Here is a 14,390-nt window from a genome sequence, read left to right as displayed (position 1 = left end):
TTCTGAATAATCTATCATTACATTCTAGTGCTGCTAAATTAAGAGTGTTGACTTAAGTTAAAAAGAAAATCAACTGAATCGACACATTTTATTAGTTTATACATTTCTTATTCTGTTTGTATAATAATCCTATAAAATGTTTTCAACATTTTTTTAAATAAATGTGGCAATAATCAACAACCCCATCACAGGTAAATAATCATTCAAATTGATTTTCATTGATTGATTCACCAGTGAATTTATATTTTAAAACTACAGGTTTATCTCAAACTGTCAAATGCAAATAAAAAGAGAAATAAATCAGGTCAAATCCCCAATGTTGTAGAATTAAATCCCAATGCTGGTGCTGATCTGAGAGTAGAAGCTGAAGCGTGTTGGAAAGCGAGCGGTGATGTTCTGGACGGACGTCAGTAAACGGAGCATTAAAACAGGAAGTGTTTGTGGACGAGACGTCAGCTGCTTTCAATATTCAAGCTGCTTCTGTTTCTGCTCGGCGGAGCAGCGGTGGAGAGATTCTATCAGCCTGAGCTGCCGGCAGGATTTGCATCATAGCAGAGCTGAAGAGGAAGAGGAGGAGGAGGAGGAGGAGGAGGAAGAAGAGCTGTTACTTTCAGGCTCCTTTTACATGGCAACGGTTTGAAAAACCATGTCCGTTTCCACGGTAACAGCAGAAATGTTGGAAATTATGTAGTTCGCATGCCAGCCCATGAGTTGGCACTGTTGTTCTTTTAAAAAAAATTTTGAACATACACACTAGTTACTGCGGCCATGATGACCAGGACCAGCAGCAGCAGCGTTTCACAAAAGTTATGTTTTCCCCCCGTTTCCACAGAGTTGGAGCGTTTTCAAAAAGTTCCACCATTTTCAGTGACTCAGACCGCCGTTTCTGTGTAAAGAGAGGTTTCCTGTTTTAATTCTCAGTGAGGCTTCAGGTAGGAAGCAGCCGACAGCGTCAACATGACATTTTCACCATTTTAATCCATTTTAACAGAAGAGCAGCGGGAAATCATCTCAAAAAAGGTGTCTGTCAGAAGTGGGATTCGAACCCACGCCTCCAGGGGAGACTGCGACCTGAACGCAGCGCCTTAGACCGCTCGGCCATCCTGACTGTAGTGACGTCAGGTCCAACGTCCCTAGAAGAACAACTCTAAACGCAGGAAAGCAGAGAACTACTGAATGAAAAAATGAATTGGTGGAAACTCTGCAGGCCCACAAGGAAGTACCTCCAACCCTGCCAGCTGCTGTATTCCCCCTGAATACTACAGTCTTTACTTGAAAGTGTTAACCATTTACTTTTCTTATCTTGTACTCGGGAGGTTTTTAGTCTTAATTCTTTCTTCGAGGTTGTTTTTTTGGACCTTTATGGACTCGGTCACTTGTTTCACCTCTGATGTTTCACTGCGTCAGTCTGCAGCTCGTCTGGAACAACAACATGACAATAGGCTATTTCGCAGTATTTCTAACCCAAAAACATTAAACACAACAGCATTCATTGTTTGTTAGTATTTTTTAAAGAAATAAAGATAAGAGCAGTTGCTAAGTCATTCCGTTAACGTCTATGTTTCATACTGAACCTATGAGCGATTAAATTAGCGTGCTAAGTGTTGCTCACTGAACAGTATGTGTGGAGATCTTGGTGCTGCATTGACTCACTGCTGCCACCTAGTGTACAGGAGGAAAACAAAGCAAAAAAAAGAGCTGCAGGGTTTTTTCTTACTTTATTGAACGTCACATGATCCACCACAGATTTGCTGAGTCAGCTGCGACAAACACTGAGCACGCAAAACATTAAATAGAATAATCACATTATTTATTGTGCATGTAAGCAGGACCAGACAGACTGTTTGCTGCTTTTTATTCACACAGAAAAAATCTTCAGTTTAATGTGTTTCAGTATATTTCAGTGTATTTTCAGTCACTATTCACTAAAATCTCATCTTTTTCTCCTCAATCTAACAGAATGTTTTTTACCTCCTTAACCTCATGAACAACAATGTGAGGAGCCGTTTACACGACAATGTTTCAGGAGAAAACAGATTGTTTTTGTGTTTGTGCTTTGAAAATGATGTTCGTCTTCATGGAAACGGCAGAAACAATGAAAAAGGTGTAGTTAGTATGATGGGCCACTAGTGGGCGCTGTTGGTTTGGTACTGAAAGCTCACACACATGCAGCATACGGTGACTGTCAAAGTTAAAGTACCAGGTTGAATTGCTATTACAGTGACTGTCAAATGCTCTACTGAGCATGTGCAGAACTACTAGTTACTATGGTGACGGGATCGGGTGTGCTGTCAGTGACTCAGCACCGTTGCCGTGGAAACGAACCCTAATATGCTACGAAAGTTCTCGGTTTTCACAAAAACGTCGTGTAAACGTCGTTTCATCGTTGGACTAGTGCGACCTCTGGTGGACGATCCGGGAAAAGCTTTTCCAGAGAAACTGCATGACGTCGTTCCGTAATGATCCTAATGGTTCCGTGTTGCCGCCTGTGCTTTAGCCGCCGGAGCGTCGCTCCCTGGTCACGTGACCACGCCCTGTTGATTCTCACCTTCAGCCTCCAGCTTCAGTTTGTGAGGTGAAGCTCTCAGAGGAGAGGAACCGACTCTGTTCTCGCAGGGCTTCAGTCTGTTCTCACAGGTCCTGGTCCTCCTCCGACTCCCGGAGGCCCTGGCTGTGCAGGCTCTTCCCCGTCATCTCCATCAAGGCCTGGGCCTCCAGCTCGGCGTCCAGGACGCTCCTCTTGCCCCGCCCCTCCTCCCCCTGCAACACACAGCTCAGCTTCACCAGAGGAAACAGCTGGGGGATGGAAATGAGTTGGTGGAGCGGCGAGCGTCACGCCTGATCTGAACAGGAAGTTCAGGAGGTTTTGAAAAGAGCGTAACATTCTGAAGAACTGCGGTTCTGCTGTCGCCCTCACCTCCTCCGGCTCGGGGGGCTTCCCCACCGCCCACACCTCCACCCGGTCCAGCCTGAAGTCCTCGTGGGCGGAGAGCTGCGGGCTGCCGTAGGTGGTGCATCTGGGCCGAGCGCGGCTGTGACCGCGGCCGAAGTCCCAGTCCAGCCAGAGGCCGAAGTACCCGTGCTGCCCCCCCATACCCTGGCCCGGGGCAGAACAGACACAGTGTGTGTTTGTGCCAAAGGAATGTTAGAAAACACGTTTCTGTTGGATTTGACAAATACAAAGTGAAGAAAAACTTTCACGGCGTCTCAGGGGTCAGTTTACACAACAACGGTACCCAGAGCCACTGAAAACACAACGACTCCGTCTCCATGGAAACGAGGGGAAAATCACCCTCTGCTGCTACTGTGCACATCTCCCCACGCCTCTGTCCCCCTGCTCAGCATGATTCAAGTAAGAACGCAGAGCTTTCACTTGAAATGTCGTGTAAACGAGGCCTCACGGTCCGGAAAACGGTTCTATTTATTTCACTTTCAGTAAAATGTGACCGAGCGGCTCTGTGGAGAGAAGCTGAGCTCACCAGGCCGTTGGGCATCGTCTGCTGGTTCTGGTTCAGATACATGAAGTGCTGGTTGTAACCTGAGGCTGTGAAAACCCTGAGCTGGGGAGAGACTGAGAACAGGAAGCATCTGGAGTCACCTGCACACACACACACACACACACACACACACACACACACACACACACACACACACACACACACACACACACACACACACACACAGACACACACACACACACACACACACACACACAGACAAACACAGACAAACACACACACACACACACACACACACACACACACACACACAGACACACACACACACACAGACACACACACACACACACACACACACACACACACACACACACACACACACACACACACACACACACACAGACAAACACAGACAAACACACACACACACACACACACACACACACACACACACACAGACACACACACACACACAGACACACACACACACACACAGACAAACACAGACAAACACAGACACACACACACACACACACACACACACACACACACACACACACACACACACACACACAGACAAAGACACACACACACAGACACACACACACACACACAGACACACACACACACACACACACACAGACAAACACAGACAAACACACACACACACACACACACACACAGACAAAGACACACACACACACAGACACACACACACACACACACACACAAACATAGACAAACACACACATACACACACACACACACAGACAAAGACACACACACACACACACACAAATAATATTTAAAACAAACTAAGACAAAAAGATAAAAAAACATTTTAAATAAAAAAGAACTATATAAATTGACTAAATATATTAAATGATGAATGTAGTTTATAAATGATAACAAATGGTACAATGCAAAACTTTTATAAATAAAAAATAATTATAAATGCATATTCTGAATAACAAAAAAGTAAAATAAACTCAACAAACTTAAAAAACAAATAAACTCTGAATTAATTGATTAATGGGAAAATTATGTTTGCTCTATAATAAAAATTAGAAATTTTTTAAATGAGACTAAATTATATAAAATAAATCTAAATAAATAAACAAATGGAAAGGATGGCATCACATAAACATAAAGTAAGATGAAATAAAAAGAGATAAAACAAAGTTAAATATTATCAAATAACCTAAGATCAATAAAGGTACTTTTTCTTTCATGGACGGATGGATGTGCTGATGACCTGCAGGTGGCGCTCTTCTCTGTTCTCACCCTGGAACTGAGGCTTGACCTCCCAGCTGTGGGAGGCGAAGCCCCCGAAGACGTGTCCCTCGGTGTCTTTGACGAGGAGCAGCGTCGGCCCCTTCTTCATCAGGCCGCCCAGCATGCGGGTGAAGCTCTCCCCGTGCAGCTGGGTGGAGAACACCAGCCTCCAGGGGGCGCTGTAGCCGTCTGGAAGCTGGACAAACAGAGACGGAGAGTGGGACGTCTTTTTCCATCAAACGGCAGCGAACGTCTCATGAGGATTAGGAGGATTTTAAAGTTCAGCTCTGACCTGAGGAGTCAGGAACATGAGGGTGGGGAGGTCCAGGAGGCTCTTCACCTCCTTCCAGGGCGTCTCCCTACAGGGGGGGAGCAGCGGGGGGGCGGGGCGTCCACTCAGACACACCTTCAGACCCTCGGACACCAAAACCTCCAGGTACAGAGACACCTGGGAAACCCTGAAGATCCAGTCCTCCAGAGAGGAGGAGTCACAGCCTCCATCTGAGGAGGAGAGAGGAGGAGAGAGGAGGAGAAGAGAGGAGGAGAGAGGAGGAGTCACAGCCTCCATCTGAGGAGGAGAGAGGAGGAGAGAGGAGAAGAGAGGAGGAGAGAGGAGGAGTCACAGCCTCCATCTGAGGAGGAGAGGAGGAGGAGGAGGAGAGAGGAGGAGTCAGAGCCTCCATCTGAGGAGGAGAGAGGAGAGAGGAGGAGTCACAGCCTCCATCTGAGGAGGAGAGAGGAGGAGAGAGGAGGAGTCACAGCCTCCATCTGAGGAGGAGAGAGGAGAGAGGAGGAGTCACAGCCTCCATCTGAGGAGGAGAGAGGAGGAGAGAGGAGGAGTCACAGCCTCCATCTGAGGAGGAGAGAGGAGGAGAGAGGAGGAGAGAGGAGGAGTCACAGCCTCCATCTGAGGAGGAGAGGAGGAGGAGAGAGGAGGAGAGAGGAGGAGTCACAGCCTCCATCTGAGGAGGAGAGAGGAGGAGAGAGGAGGAGTCACAGCCTCCATCTGAGGAGGAGAGAGGAGGAGAGAGGAGAGAGGAGGAGTCACAGCCTCCATCTGAGGAGGAGAGAGGAGGAGAGAGGAGGAGAAGAGAGGAGGAGAGAGGAGGAGTCACAGCCTCCATCTGAGGAGGAGAGGAGGAGGAGTCACAGCCTCCATCTGAGGAGGAGAGGAGGAGGAGAGAGGAGGAGAGAGGAGGAGTCACAGCCTCCATCTGAGGAGGAGAGGAGGAGGAGAGAGGAGGAGTCACAGCCTCCATCTGAGGAGGAGAGAGGAGGAGAGGAGGAGGAGAGAGGAGGAGTCACAGCCTCCATGAGAGGAGGAGAGGAGGAGGAGAGAGGAGGAAGAGCACCTGTGAGTGTTTCTACCTGCAGCCTTGAGTTCGGAGCACATCTGTCCAGCCAGCTGTTTCACTCCAGACGAAACGTCTCCCATCCTGTCAGGCTGCCAGCCCTGCAGGCGCCCCCTGTGGACCAGGACCTGAACTACAGCTGTGACCAGGTCCTCCACAAACTGTGCAGGGAGGAGAGGAGGCGGAGCAGAAGGAGGGAGGAGAGGGGGAAAAGGAGGAGGAGCAGGAGGAGAGGGGAGGAGAGGAAGAAGAGGAGGAGGAGGGAGGAGAGGAGGAGGAGGAAGAAGAGGAGGATGAGGAGGAGAAGGAATAGAAGAAGGAGGAAGAGGAGGAGGAGGATAAAAAAAACTAAAGTTCTGCTGCTCAAAAATACAAAAAACTGTAATGAAATAAACGAATGGCCTCACCTCCGTCACCTGCTCACATGTGACATGCTCCGCCGCCGGCCCCGTTGCATGCTGGGACATGGCCATGACGAGGGGCGCCCGTTCCTCGGCTGTTCCTCGCAGCGTGTCGGCGAGGAAGATGACGAGCTGCTCCCGTCCGGCTCCTGATGGAGGAGCGGCGGTGGCGGGGGGGCGGGGCTTCTTTCCTGAGGCCGCCGGGGCCGCTGAGTCCAGATCGATGCTGCAGAGACACCTGAAGACCCTCGTTACCATGGAGACCGGAACCACCGAGCCCAACGAGGCCTGGAGGAACAGAAGAACAGTAACTACAGTCAGTGTCTCCTCCTCTTCCTCCTCCTCCTCTGTCTCCTCCTCCTCTTCCTCCTCCTCCTCCTCTGTCTCCTCCTCCTCCGTCTCCTCCTCTTCCTCCTCCGTCTCCTCCTCTTCCTCCTTCGCTTCCTATTCTTGTCTCCTCCTCCTCTTCCTCTGTCTTCTCCTCTTCCTTTGTCTCCTCCTCTTCCACCTCCTCCTCCTCCTCTTCCTCTGTCTTCTCCTCTTCCTTTGTCTCCTCCTCTTCCACCTCCTCCTCCTCCTCTTCCTCGTCTTCTTCCTCCTCCTCCTCCTCTTCTTCCTCCTCCTCCTACTCCTCCTCTACTTCTTCTTCCTCCTCCTCCTCTTCCTCCTCCTCCTCTTCCACCTCCTCCTCCTCCTCTTCCTCATCTTCTTCCTCCTCCTCCTACTCCTCCTCTACTTCTTCCTCCTCCTCCTCCTCTTCCTCCTCCTCCTCCTCTTCCTCAGTCAAACCTGCAGCATCTCCAGCGTCACGGTCTTCCCCGTCCCCCCTCCCACCAGCTGGTCGAAGACCCCCTCGACCACCGGGCGCTCGTCGGGGCGGAACCGGTCCAGTCGCTTCTGCACCGCCATGCTCTGCGAGTTACCCATGATGCTCTGCTTCCAATCAGAAACAAGAGCGAGCAGAGGGAAGCTCAGAATCAGAAAACAAAGAAACACGTCGTTAAAAAAACCCTCAAGGATGAACTAGTCTGAAAAACAGATATTAGAGATAAATATGGCTCAAAAACAATCGATTCCACCGCCGAACGGACGTGAATTAATACTTTAACAAGTTTTAAAAATCAGAAGAAGCAGAAAAGGAACATCAATTAAGTAAAAAAAGAAAGCAAACTAAAGTAAAAAACAACAATAGCAAAGAATTGCATACATTTTAAATTATATATATATATATATTTAAATTTCCCACCCTACAAATACAGATTGAAAGAAAATCAGAGGATGAAAAAACTTTACAAATAAAATAAAATAGATAAAACTGATATAATAAATTGAAAACAGCTTCACTAATTCCCCAGATTGAAAGAAAATCACTAAATATATGATATACTTCCCTTCAACTCAATAATACTCATCAAATTAAACGTTATGAGTTCAAACTAAATGATTTTAAATACATAATCTATAAACTCAGTGCTGCTCTGGATTATTAATCTAATAATCTGTCATTTTAGTGCTGCTCTGGATTATTAATTAAATAATCTATAAACTCAGTGCTGCTCTGGATTATCAATCTAATAATCTGTCATCTAAGTGCTGCTCTGGATTATTAAGCTCTGGATTATTAATTAAATAATCTATAAACTCAGTGCTGCTCTGGATTATTAATTAAATAATCTATAAACTCAGTGCTGCTGTGGATTATTAATTAAATAATCTATAAACTCAGTGCTGCTGTGGATTATTAATCTAATAATCTCTAATCTCAGTGCTGCTGTGGATTATTAATTAAATAATCTCTAATCTCAGTGCTGCTCTGGATTATTAATTAAATAATCTATAAACTCAGTGCTGCTGTGGATTATTAATCTAATAATATCTAATCTCAGTGCTGCTCTGGATTATTAATTAAATAATCTATCAACTCAGTGCTGCTGTGGATTATTAATCTAATAATCTCTAATCTCAGTGCTGCTCTCTGAAAGACACTCACACACTGAGTGTATGACAGCTAAACTAAGCTAATGCTAAGTAGCGTCGCTCTTCGATCTGATTTCCTGCAGAAACAACAAATATGACACTTTTCAGACGCGGCGGACAGAAAACAAACAAACACGTTGTAAACAAACACGTTGTAAACAAACATCAGAACTCTGCGTGTCGCTCACACTTTTTAATGAAAATCAGAAAACCTGCACATCCTGCAGCGGGGAGCGCAGAGCATCCGGATACCAGCAGGTCACGTGATGCACACAACGAAAACAGCCAATCAGATGAGTCCAGGAGTGGTCACATGCTTCATAGTGATTCGCTGTGGTTGTCAGAGGGCGGGATATCTGTGACGTCATGAACTGTGGTGTGTTCACGGACAGAAGGTTGATTAAAACTCATCAGAGACGCTGGAAGGGAGAATCTGTCTCTCCGGTGGTTTTCTAAAGAATCTATTGATTTGAGCTTCGCTCCTAAAAGAGTTTACAACTTTACCATGTGTTGGTTGGTATTGGAAAAATGTTTGGCTCACCAATTATAGGTATTTGATCAAAGTTAAGGGAACATAATTTCTGCTTCTCTATGAAATATATTCTCCTGAAGCTTCTGCACATTTTGATCCATGGACAATCCCAGCGATTCTGAGGCTGCACTCTATTGTATGTTGTTCATTTCAGTTTCTAACTTCTATTCTAAAATCTTGTTGCACTGTTACACTCCCTCTCTTCGTTTATATTCTATTTTGGCTGATCGATCTTTGGCATATTTATATTCTGCATGTTCTTCTTGTTCTGGGTGATATATGTCTACACTGTAGGAAGGAAATGTTAATGTTTAATTAAGATAAAGCTCGCTTTACCTTATGTAACAGACACATTTCAGGGATGTTGGTGTAAAATGTAGATTTTTGTAATAAAGCCCTGAAACAATTACTCATTTATTTTTGCCTGACGGGCAGAAAAGGTGTAATTTCATTAATGTTGACATAGAAAATCAATTCACCTTTGTTGGGAGGGAATGTGTTGTTTGGACTGTTTGATGCGAAACAATAAATTCCACTTACCTGATCAATATTTTATTTCCTGATGTAAAAATATGAGATTCATCATTGTAAATGCCGCTGAAGAAAACTGCTTCATTGCTTTTCATTAGAAGCTAAAACTTTAATTCTCTCAATCAAAAATGTGGAAATCTTTAATGGATGTATTCTAAACTCAAACAAGAGACCTTTGGTCTTTCCTTCTTTATTTTATCCCCATAAATGCATGAATGAGTGGACGTGTCGGATCATTTTACAGCTTAAATTAGAAAAAGCAGGTAAAGGTCAAAGGTCAGCACTCATCTTGACTCCCTGACATCTGAAATTCAATAACTACATTAAAACAACAAGCTCACTACTCACCTGTGGACTCAGAACACGACCATCTGCTCAGGCTTTCCATTAAACAGTAGATTGGATTTTATTGATCGTATTACCTTTATTTTAAAAAGGTTTTTACTTTATTTATCCTCCGTTTGTTCTTTGATGATTGCTTTGGGTTCTTGTATTTCCTTAATTGCTTTTTGAAGCACAGTGAATGGCCTCGTTTCTGAATGGGGTGAGGAGGAGGAGGAGGAGGAGGAGGAGGAGGAGGAGGAGGAGGAGGAGGAGGAGGAGGAGGCAGTAAAGAATGTGCAGTTACCTTGTCCTGCCGGTAGAGGGCAGAGAGGAGCAGCTGGAAGCAGATGAGGCCCCGTGCAGAAACAACAGGCAGCAGAAAAAAACGCCTTTTAAGGGCATGAGTGTGAGTGTGTGTGTGTGTGTGTGTGTGTGTGTGTGTGTGTGTGTGTGTGTGTGTGTGTGTGTGTGTGTGCGCCAGCAGGGTGGGTTGCATCGTAATGAATATGGAGGTGACGCGTCACCATGTGCACACTTCCAGAGAAGAAGAGGAGGAGGAAGAGGAGGAGGAAGAAGATGAGGAGGACGAGGAAAAAGAGGAGGAGGAGGAAGAGGAGGAGGAGGAGGAAGAAGAGGAGGAGGAGTAGGGGGAAGAGCAGGAAGAAGAGGAGCAAGAGGAAGAGGAGGAGGAGGAGGAGGAAGAGCAGGAAGAAGAGGAGCAGGAGGAAGAGGAGGAGAAGGAGGAAGAAGAGGAGGAGGAGGAGCAGGAGGAAGAGGAGGAAGAAAAGGAGGAGTAGGAGGAAGAGCAGGAAGAAGAGGAGGAGGAGGAGGAAGGGCAGGAAGAAGATGAGCAGGAAGAGGAGGAAGAAGAGGAGTAGGAGGAAGTGCAGGAAGAAGAGGAGCAGGAGGAAGAGGAGGAGGTGGAGGAGGAGGAGCAGGAGGAAGAGGAGGAGGAGGAAGATAAGGAGGAGTAGGAGGAAGTGCAGGAAGAAGAGGAAGAGGAAGAAGAGGAGCAGGAGGAAGAGGAGGAGGAGGAAGATAAGGAGGAGGAGGAAGAGCAGGAAGAAGAGGAGCAGGAGTTTTACTTTCAGAAGAAGTGACTCAGTACTCCTGTCCTACACGTCCTCAGTACTCCTGTCCTTCATGTCCTCAGTACTTCTGTCCTTCATGTCCTCAGTACTCCTGTCCTACGTCCTCAGTACTCCTGTCCTTCATGTCCTCAGTACTTCTGTCCTTCGTGTCCTCAGTACTTCTGTCCTACATGTCCTCAGTACTCCTGTCTTACATGTCCTCAGTACTCCTGTCCTTCATGTCCTCAGTACTCCTGTCTTACATGTCCTCAGTACTCCTGTCTTACATGTCCTCAGTACTCCTGTCCTTCATGTTCTCAGTACTCCTGTCCTTCATGTCCTCAGTACTTCTGTCCTTCATGTCCTCTGTACTCCTGTCCTTCATGTTCTCAGTACTTCTGTCCTTCATGTACTATGTACTCCTGTCCTTCATGTTCTCAGTACTTCTGTCCTTCATGTACTCTGTACTCCTGTCCTTCATGTTCTCAGTACTTCTGTCCTTCATGTACTATGTACTCCTGTCCTTCATGTTCTCAGTATTTCTGTCCTTCATGTACTCTGTACTCCTGTCCTTCATGTTCTCAGTACTTCTGTCCTTCATGTACTATGTACTCCTGTCCTTCATGTTCTCAGTACTTCTGTCCTTCATGTACTCTGTACTCCTGTCCTTCATGTTCTCAGTACTTCTGTCCTTCATGTACTCTGTACTCCTGTCCTTCATGTTCTCAGTACTTCTGTCCTTCATGTCCTCTGTACTCCTGTCCTTCATGTCCTCTGTACTCCTGTCCTTCATGTTCTCAGTACTCCTGTCCTTCATGTCCTCAGTACTTCTGTCCTACATGTCCTCAGTACTTCTGTCCTTCATGTACTCTGTACTCCAGTTTGTAAAAATACCCAGAATGCAACAGCGATAGGAGACGTCTTCTGGACATTTCACTGGATTATCTGCCACAAGGTTTCATTCAAATTAGCTTTATGCTGAGATTAGAGTCATTTTCCTCACTTTGCATCACAACAAAGAAAAACTTTAAAGTTAGAGTTTAAAGTTTATTATGCTTTTATTTCACCGTTCAAGATGAGACTGAGCACACACACACACACACACACACACACACACACACACACACACACACACACACACACACACACACACACACACACACACACACACACACACAATCACACCACATTCCACTATAGATTCTACCCAGTGGACTCGTCTGCAGCCTCTCGCTCCTGATTCAGCCGTCAGCAAGTTCAGACTTGAGAAGTGAGTCTTGTTACTTCTTCTTTTCTCCTCCTCCTCCTCCTCCTCCTCTTCCTCCTCCTCCTCTCAGCCGTCTCCCTATATGGTAAAAGTGCCTGCAACAGCAAAGCCACCATTTGAATACCAATTTGAAGAAACAAATGAAAAGCCATGTGCATAATCTCTTTGTGGGCCTGAAGTATCCGTGTTGCATCATGTCGCTGCAGTTCAAGCTTCAACGAGCACAAAGTGACAGCGAAGAGACCAGAATAACTCCAAACGGCACAATTGGAGCTCCGCAAGTCACACAGCTGAACACATGATCAGCAAGAGGCACTTAAGATATGCAAAGTGACCTTAAAGAGACACAAATTATATCAAAAAATACACAAAATAGCTTCAAAAATACACAAAATGTCTTCAACCAGACACAGGATTGGGCCAAACGAGACAGAAATGACCAATAAAGGGGAACAAAATGACCTTAAACACCAATTAAATTGCGCTATGAAACACAAAATGGCCACAAAGTGACACACAAGCGTCCCCAGCAACACAAAATCATCACAAACTAATGTCCCCCAAAAGACAGCAAACAACACAAAATCATCACAAACTCATGTCCACCAAAAGACAGCAAACGACACAAAATCATCACAAACTAATGTCCCCCAAAAGACAGCAAACGACACAAAATCATCACAAACTAATGTCCCCCAAAAGACAGCAAGCAACACAAAATCATCACAAACTAATGTCCCCCAAAAGACAGCAAACAACACAAAATCATCACAAACTAATGTCCCCCAAAAGACAGCAAACGACACAAAATCATCACAAACTAATGTCCCCCAAAAGACAGCAAGCAACACAAAATCATCACAAACTAATGTCCCCCAAAAGACAGCAAACAACACAAAATCATCACAAACTAATGTCCCCCAAAAGACAGCAAACAACACAAAATCATCACAAACTCATGTCCACCAAAAGACAGCAAACGACACAAAATCATCACAAACTAATGTCCCCCAAAAGACAGTAAACGACACAAAATCATCACAAACTAATGTCCCCCAAAAGACAGCAAACAACACAAAATCATCACAAACTAATGTCCCCCAAAAGACAGCAAGCAACACAAAATCATCACAAACTAATGTCCCCCAAAAGACAGCAAGCAACACAAAATCATCACAAACTAATGTCCCCCAAAAGACAGCAAGCAACACAAAATCATCACAAACTAATGTCCCCCAAAAGACAGTAAACAACGCAAAATCATCACAAACTAATGTCCCCCAAAAGACAGCAAACAACAAAAATCATCACAAACTAATGTCCCCCAAAAGACAGCAAGCAACACAAAATCATCACAAACTAATGTCCCCCAAAAGACAGCAAACAACACAAAATCATCACAAACTAATGTCCCCCAAAAGACAGCAAACGACACAAAATCATCACAAACTAATGTCCCCCAAAAGACAGTAAACGACACAAAATCATCACAAACTAATGTCCCCCAAAAGACAGCAAACAACACAAAATCATCACAAACTAATGTCCCCCAAAAGACAGCAAGCAACACAAAATCATCACAAACTAATGTCCCCCAAAAGACAGCAAACAACACAAAATCATCACAAACTAATGTCCCCCAAAAGACAGCAAACAACACAAAATCATCACAAACTAATGTCCCCCAAAAGACAGCAAACGACACAAAATCATCACAAACTAATGTCCCCCAAAAGACAGCAAACAACACAAAATCATCACAAACTAATGTCCCCCAAAAGACAGCAAACAACACAAAATCATCACAAACTAATGTCCCCCAAAAGACAGCAAACGACACAAAATCATCACAAACTAATGTCCCCCAAAAGACAGCAAACGACACAAAATCATCACAAACTAATGTCCCCCAAAAGACAGTAAACGACACAAAATCATCACAAACTAATGTCCCCCAAAAGACAGCAAGCAACACAAAATCATCACAAACTAATGTCCCCCAAAAGACAGCAAACAACACAAAATCATCACAAACTAATGTCCCCCAAAAGACAGCAAGCAACACAAAATCATCACAAACTAATGTCCCCCAAAAGACAGCAAACAACACAAAATCATCACAAACTAATGTCCCCCAAAAGACAGCAAACAACACAAAATGACACAAAATGACAACAAAAGAACACAAAATGACCTTAAAGAG

The 14,390-nt window shown here is 45.2% G+C and overlaps 1 protein-coding gene across 1 annotated transcript in view; it reads right to left on the bottom strand.

The window, feature by feature from the left end:
- Positions 1-7,413, bottom strand: part of plcg2 (phospholipase C, gamma 2) — a gene marked incomplete at both ends in the record, with an annotated part of 41,996 nt that extends 34,583 nt beyond the window's left edge. Inside the window, 8 exons of the mRNA XM_080474751.1 lie at positions 2,636-2,760; positions 2,918-3,097; positions 3,480-3,598; positions 4,743-4,929; positions 5,026-5,234; positions 6,102-6,246; positions 6,493-6,774; positions 7,276-7,413. Coding sequence (XP_080330877.1) covers positions 2,636-2,760; positions 2,918-3,097; positions 3,480-3,598; positions 4,743-4,929; positions 5,026-5,234; positions 6,102-6,246; positions 6,493-6,774; positions 7,276-7,413 — 1,385 coding nt within the window. The remainder of the gene's footprint in view (positions 1-2,635; positions 2,761-2,917; positions 3,098-3,479; positions 3,599-4,742; positions 4,930-5,025; positions 5,235-6,101; positions 6,247-6,492; positions 6,775-7,275) is intronic.
- Between the last annotated feature and the right edge of the window lie 6,977 nt (positions 7,414-14,390).

The sequence above is a fragment of the Lipophrys pholis genome, assembly GCF_963383615.2.
Source record: "Lipophrys pholis genome assembly, chromosome: 11".
Lineage (NCBI taxonomy): Eukaryota > Metazoa > Chordata > Actinopteri > Blenniiformes > Blenniidae > Lipophrys > Lipophrys pholis.
The sequence above is the reverse complement of the archived record's forward strand: the minus strand, read 5'-3'. Positions and strand labels throughout refer to the sequence as shown.